At 43.8% G+C, this 7,828-nt stretch overlaps 1 protein-coding gene across 1 annotated transcript in view; it reads left to right on the plus strand.

The window, feature by feature from the left end:
- The window catches only part of Syx6 (Syntaxin 6), a 54,135-nt gene extending 50,573 nt beyond the window's left edge, over nt 1-3,562 (plus strand). Inside the window, exon 7 of the mRNA XM_065447915.2 lies at nt 3,112-3,562. Within this exon, the coding sequence (XP_065303987.1) occupies nt 3,112-3,188 (77 nt within the window). The 3' untranslated portion in view covers nt 3,189-3,562. The remainder of the gene's footprint in view (nt 1-3,111) is intronic.
- Nucleotides 3,563-7,828: the final 4,266 nt, after the last annotated feature.

Raw genomic sequence — 7,828 nt, forward strand, 5'->3', positions numbered from 1 at the left:
AATAATACTGGTATCGTCTGCTCTACTGAACTCCGGGTAAGTGATGCATGGTTGGAAAGAAAATGCAGTATTCTGAGCAGGTACGACACATAAAGTAATCTTATGATCAGATATTCCATTGATGAATTCAAGATATGTTTGGTCTAACGGGAAATGATGGCTCAAAAAAAACTAAATCAAGTGTGTTGGGAGTAGTTCCTTGAACACGTGTGGGCTCTGTTATGATTGGGCTGTGATTCAACGAAAGCATAAGATCGAAAAGCATATCAGCGCTTGGTGAGTGGTGTTTAAATGTTTGCCAGTTCACATCAGGCAGGTTAAAAACCCCTAGAAGTATTAGTCTGGCCCCCAAAACGTTATTTTGTGCATACAAGCACAGTTTTTCCATCACTTCAACCTCACATGAGGGACTATGACAGATACAGCCGACGACAATATTGCATGTAGAAAATGTTACCTTACAAAAAATTCTTTCCACTTCTGTGACATCATATAACAGATTTCCTTTTTAATCAATAAGATGACACCGCCACCACATGTTAAGTGGTCCTTTCGTACGATTACGTAGTTTGGCGGTGTGATTTCAGCGTCCCTGATATCGATTGTAGCCATGTCTCAGTTAAAGCAACAAAATTCGGTTCCGAGAAGTAATGCTTCGAGGAAGTCAGTTTTCTTTAGTATGCAACGTGCATTAATATTGCAGAAAGTTATTTTGGACGGAGTACGTTGCGCCGAGGGCATGTTGCTTGCCTTGCTGCTTCCTGGCTCTCTCTCCATTTTTTTTTTTCTCAAGGTAGCTGAATGTGATTGGATTAGGGTCACATCATTTGTTTCGTCATCCCATTGGTAGAGGTCATCCTTGATACGCAGTTTGTCATAGACCAGCGATACCTTGTCCCCAGAGTCTTTTCTAGTTTTCACATAGTTCCATAGTTTTCTCCTGATGTTTATTGCACGCCATGAAAAATCTTCGTTGATTGAAAAACTGCTCCCCTTCAGCTTACAACAGTTGCTTAGGATTTGCAATTTGTCGCGGTAGGCCAAGAGTTCGATGTACCTTGCGTGTGTGTGTGTGTGTGTGTCCATATTTTCCGGTGTATAAGACGCACCTGTTCATTCGGTCAGCGATTTTTAAAAAAAATAGTGACATTTCCCTTTGTGAATGCGGTTCACGGGCAAGCAATGATATGGACACTCCAGGTGCATTTCTGCCATCGTGGGCGCCGCGACGTACTGTATAAAGGCCTAGGGCAATAACATCGTCCCCGCACGTCGTATATACTGTATGTGCGAGTGAAAGTGTGTGACAGTGGGCCGAATTGTGCACAAGAGTGGAAAACGGGAAGGCTGCGCGGGAGGGAGGGGGGCGGCTTGTACTCTAGTAGCAACTGCGTAGTTTGCGCAACGGCGAGCACTGTATCTTGAAAGCAATCTGCAGATGCGACGACTTCGGAGTCGGTCAACTCGCGGTTGGCCTGCCGCCGCTTGTGTTACTGCTTCGTCCTTCTCACACTGCACTCCGCAGCTCGATCACGAGAAGAAGCCGGTACCTCCATAGCGCGCACACAACCTGTAGCAGCTGCCAGAGGAGGTCAACCCAGCGCATTTCATGGGGCCTTGTCATCCAAACCGATTTTGACGGCAGTTCCTTAAAAAAAAAAAAAAAAAGACGTATATAAGTTGCATCAGTGTATAAGACGCACCGACAAAAATTTCAAAAAAGAAACACAGCTTGCACACTGGAAAATACGGTGTACACACACTTACTATAGAATACAAAATGATCTTATAAGCATAGTCATTACAGTGTTCTAAGGTATAGTGGATCTTAAAAACTGGTGGGTATCACCAAGAACAGGTATGAATGGCTATGAAATATCAGACAACGGAGCTCTTTATTGGCTCGTACTGAGGAATAAACTGGCACTTTTTCACGGGCACTTGAAGCATTGACAAGAAATTGATAAGCGAAGACAACACTACTCCATAATTTTTCTCTTTTTTTTGCCAATACTGTCCTATCGTGCTGTGATTTCCATTCAAAATTTGTTGGGGGTCAGCCATATGAAGTATATTCGTTACGCAAAATCTTATGTTCACGTGGAAGAGTGTGAGTATGCTTGTGTTTCATGGAGTGAGGCATAAACAACTTATCAGAATCAGCTAGATGCCAGACTTTCTTCTGCTGATCCCAGCCAGCATTAGTGGGACATGATGCGTTCACGTAGAGCCATGCTGTTTCTTTGAAGGTGAATAATCGCAAACTTCTCTTGCAATTGTAGCTTTCCTGCAGGGATTGCCTGACAGTCTGGTTGGCTTATGGCAGCAGGCAAAACAGTGCCTAAAGACAGGTCAATAACACAAATGAGCACACAGATGCATTGCTGATTGACAACTGTCTGAATTACCGTGCTGTGCACTTCATACAGAGCACAAGTAAACAACAAAAATGTACATGCCTTGCTGCAGTATTTTGGCTATCTGATGACTGTGTGACAGGAATGCCTCAGCTCAACAAATCTCTCCCTTTGTTTTTGATCCACTGGAAGTCGCACACCGTCATGGATGGATGTGCGTGTTAGCCCACTGCAAGTCACCTCTGAAGAATATGATGAGGTTCAGCATTGCATGATTGCTGCATCACGAACCAATAGACAGATTTCACAGCGAGCGTCACTGCCCTATACTGCTGACACAAAGCATGCTGGTTCTGTAGTGGGCTGAAGGGCAGCTGTGGTAAGAAGCACATTGTGTTTGTTCCATGACAAACCTGCTCAACCCTCGAGATAGATCAAAAAGCAGCTGAGAATAATAATAAAAAAAGAAGCTCCTACAATACTAATGGAGTTGAGCAGACAAGTGACCCCCGAACTTCCCCCTGAAGTTCTCTGGAAAAATTTGCAATGGCTTTGTTCTTGGCATTCCCCTCAATGTTGCCTTGAACCTGAGTACAGTGGGAAAGCGCTGAGGACTACTGTCATCATGGTGCCGGCAGAGCCACTGTTCAAGCACCCCAAACGCAGTGAAATCGGTCCTAGTTGCATTGTGTTGTGAGTTATTGACCTATGCCACATGAAGCGAGTGCTCTTCATAGTTTCATTTCTCTTTCAGATCGCCGCCAGTGGATGGCCATCGGAGCACTATCGGGTGTTATGGTGGTGGTTGTGGCACTTTTTTTTCTCCTCTAGAGCTAGTTCGTTTGCCTTGCAGCTTAAAAAGTTTTGCAGCTTGGAGGACACTAGCAGTTGTTACCAGAGGCATAGAGGAAGCACCACACTGAACTATTACTATTACATAGTTCTGAGAGGGTGCCCGCACTCTTGAGCATGTACATAACTCCCTTGTGCACATGGCTTCCATGTGCACCACACTGTGCAGTTAAACACATTGTACTCTCGCATGTCATTATATTTACATTATGTTACACTTTTCATGTGCCATAGGGTAAGCTGCATTTGTTTTCTCTTTGTCCCTTCCTATATCTGTCTTTCAAAATATGGCTTGGTCTGCGTTTCTGAATAAAAAAAACAAATTGAAATTAAACTTGTGTTAATGGCAGAAATTGTAATTTTCATTACTTTACAACACCAAAAACAACCTTCACTACGTAAATTAAGCTGTATTGTCTGTGCTGTTATCCTATCAAATGTAGACTTTCATTGAAAAGAGTGCGTGTCTAACAGTTATGAACTGTACATCTGGCAACATAACTGCAGTATTTTGGTGGACCATGGATCCCTTGACTTCTCTGAGAGAAAACCAATATAGATAGTCACTTTTGAACAAAGTATTGTCAGACTACTTGAGTTAAAAGTCTAGCAATGCATTTGCATAATCACATCTCTGCAAATCTCTGCTGTCCCAAAGTTGAACCTATATCAATTAATTATTAAACAAGGAACCAGGTTCACATTGAACCGAGCTTTTGAGTGCTCTTTTTAACTGAACGGGGCAGCGGCACCTTTATTTCCAGCATTTAAAGGTCCAGCCACATGCACACGATTTTTGAGCGACGGCAACGCGTGACAGCTTTTGCCGTCGCTGAAGACGATTCATTGGTGTCACTTGTCACATCGCCGGTTTTTTGGCCAGCCAGAAAATTTCGCTTGTCGCCGCGAGGTCTTCATGGTGACGGCGTGATTGCGCAACAACATAGCAGCAACCAGTCCACCCACTTTGATGTAAATTCACTCTTGCAACTTGCTTTGTGCCGTGACAGCAAAAAATACGATTAAGTCGGTCATTGCTCTGTCTCATCTCAAGCTCATGACAAAGTATCAGCATTGTTTTATCGTTATTGACATCAGTTGTTTGTTTTGATGCTGTCAGGCCTGAGACGCCACCGAGAACTGAGAAAGTATTTTGAGTTTTCTTCACCAGATGGTGCCACGGCATTTCACGCTGTCGGCATGGAACTGATTTTCACTGGCGATGCCAGCATATTGAAGGTAGCACTAATACACCTTTTTTAAAGCACTGGTCTCGTAGTAAGTTTGCGATTTCTTTTTGGGTGCACTATTGTATTTATTCGAACAGCAATGTAAATTTGTGGCTACATTTTTCCACGCGCTCGTGTGCATGTGGTTGCTCGTTGAGACGTGACAGCACCACAGAATCCGCCTGCTGCGTCACTTGAATATCACATGCATGTGGTTGCCTTTTTACACCTCTCTCCTCATTGATCGCAGATGGCGACTAATATAAAACTATACATGCAAGTTTGGCACCTGCAAATATTTATTTAGTCGACTGCCCCCAATACATAGAAGCTAGCTTATACAGATCTTGAAAATGTATTCGGGGAACCGAATACACAAATAGATGTTGGCACTACACACTCCATAACACTACAAATGTTCAAGAACTTATCCGCAGCAACTTGCGAGGTGCGCTGCCAAAACGGGCTTTCTTTGAACATGCGAAATTTCAGCACAAAAGATACAGAGAAAAATGACGGGAAGGTTTTTGTTTACAGTGTTCACGCAAAAAATAAGGGAAAGCAAATAGCAACAACACTTTGCTGTAGAGTTAACACCCAGATTTTCAGCACGTCAGAACGATCGTATATGCGTCCATTCCTTTTGTCTACATCTGCAGTTATTCTTTCTGGCTTATTTTCATTTGTATTCCCGAGAATTTTATTGCGACCTCGGCGGTAGCAGAGCTGACCATTTCTTACAAGCACAAAATGTTCAAACCATGTCTGACTGATCGAAGAAGGCACCACTGTAGGTTAAATGAGGCATACAATTCCCAAGTCTAGCGTGGAGGCCCGCAGCGTTCCCAGAAAAATTATGGGGTCAGTTACACTCCCCCCCCCCATTTCCTCCTTTTCATTAGCTCTAGTGTAACGTAGAAAGGCTGAAGAAACCACTGGGAGCTGTCAAGGTCGCCTGCTTTGTGCGAAGCTCAGAGCCGTATTGATACGGCCGCGAGAATCAAGATTCTGAATAGCTACCCGGGAGCGCTAGTTTTCGGACGACAAGGGAAAAAAATGCGATGAGCGGATGACGTGCGACTCGGGGCTTCTCGGTAAGCGCTGAAAACCTTTCTCTTTTATTTTTACACACAAGTGTTAAGTGCTGTTCGAATTCAGCGAAAATATATCACGTACCTAGGCGCGTTCAAGATCGCGTGCATGCGTGAGATTCGGGAAACAAAAGGTTAGGGCCACGGAGAATTGACACTATAGCGTGCAACTGATGATCAGCAAATCCCACAAAGGCCGGACAAATCAGCGGATCTCTTAGGCATTTAGGGCCCTCTAGGCCCTACTTATCGGCTACAAGGTACCCTTGCTGCCTGCAGGATTATATTACTGAGCTATGTCAAATGCTCGGTTGCGGTAGTCAAAAGTTGAAATACCCCTCCCCCCCCTCCTTTTTTTTTTACTTCAGTGCACTACATCCGCAGGCTTGGAGTGACGCGTGACACCGGCGAAAGATGCTGAAAGCAAGTGGGGGCTATACTAATCCAGGTACAACCAAATTAGGTAGGCATACTAACTTGAACAAAGACACTCCCTCACCAGAACAGGAATTGGCCTCCCTGGTGCAGTATTCTGCCACAACCTCCCTGATGATATCTACAATTAACCAATGGCCCTTGGTCCCCAGCAGCTGCGGAGCTCCTGACCAAGGCGGCAGTCAGACACGTAACGCAGCAGAGGGTGATAAGAATCTCTGGGTTCGGACAGGCCGCCAATGGAAACTGACCCTTGCAATGCTTAACACCCGAACCCTCTCAAGTGAGGCTAGCTTAGCAGAACTTTTTGTGGAACTATCGGACATTCTTTGGGATATTATCGGCCTTGGTGAGATTAGAAGAACTGGTGAAGCTTGCACATCGCTAAATAACGGCCATGTCCTCTGCTATAGCGGTCTCCCTGACAAGAAGCAATACGGGGTAGGATTCCTACTCCATAAGGACATAGCGGGCAACTGTGACGAATTCTACAGCATTAACGAGAGGGTAGTAGTAGTCGTAATCAAACTTAATAAGAGGTATTGATTAAAGGTAGTACAAGCCTATGCTCCAACATCCAGTCACGACGATGAGGAAGTATATCAGTTTTATGAAGATGGTAAATTAGCAATGAGAAAAGTGCGAATTCGGTATACAGTAGTAATGTGTGAATGCAATGCAAAAGTGGGGAAAAATCGGGCGGGTGAACAGGCAATTGGCAACTACGGTGTCGATTCCAGAAACACTAGCGGAGAGATGCTGGTAGAATTCGCAGAAAGGAATAAGCTGAAAATATTGAACACCTTTTTCAGGAACCAAAGCAGCAGAAAGTGGACCTTCAGAAGCCCGAATGGTGAAACAAGAGATGAAATTGATTTCATGCTTTCTGCCAATCCCAGCATAGTTCAGGATATAGAAGTGATAGGGAGGGTAAAGTGCAGTGATCATAGGTTAATAAGGGCTAGGATTCACCTCAATTTGAAGAAAGAAAGAGCTAAATTGGTCAAGAAGAAACAGGTCAACCTAGAGGCAGTAAGGGTAGAACAGGCAAATTCAGGCTGGTACTTGCCAACAAATATGCAGCTTTAGAAGAGAGAGATGAAGATGACATAGAGATAATGAATCAAACAGTACATAGGCTGGCTTCCGAGGTATTGAAGTGGGAGACAAGGCAACCAGTAGGCAAGCTATCCCAAATAACAAAGGACCTAATAAAGAAACGACAAAGAATGAAAGCCTCCAACTCAAGAGATAAGATAGAATTCGCGGAACTGTCAAAACTGATCAACAAGGCGAAAATAAGCGATATTCGAAAGTATAACGTGAGAAAGACTGAAGAAGCCGTAAAAAATGGACGCAGCCTGAAATTGGTGAGAAGGAAACTTGGTATAGGACAAACCAAGAAGTATGCACTGAAAGGCAAGCAGGGTAATATCATCAGCAATCTCCAAGGTATAATAGAAGCAGTGGACAAATTCTATACTGACTTGTACAGTAACCAGAGGACTCGGGAGTACTCTATGCGAAACAATAATGAACAGCATACAGAAACTCCTATAACTAGAGATAAGAAGGGCCTTGCAAGGCACGAAACGGGGAAAAGCGGCAGGAGAGGATGGAATAACAGTCGATTTAATCAAACATGGAGGAGACATAATGCTATGAAAACTGGCGGTTCTCTATACGAAGTGTCTATCGACTGCAAGGGTCCCAGAAAACTGGAAGAATGCAAACATTATACTAATCCACAAAAAGGGAGACGTTAAAGAACTGAAAAATTATCGGCTCATTAGCTTACTCCCAGTATTATATAAAATATTTACCAAAATAATCTCCAATAGAATAAGGGCAACACTGGACTTTA

The sequence above is a fragment of the Dermacentor albipictus genome, unplaced genomic scaffold (assembly GCF_038994185.2).
Source record: "Dermacentor albipictus isolate Rhodes 1998 colony unplaced genomic scaffold, USDA_Dalb.pri_finalv2 scaffold_11, whole genome shotgun sequence".
NCBI lineage: Eukaryota > Metazoa > Arthropoda > Arachnida > Ixodida > Ixodidae > Dermacentor > Dermacentor albipictus.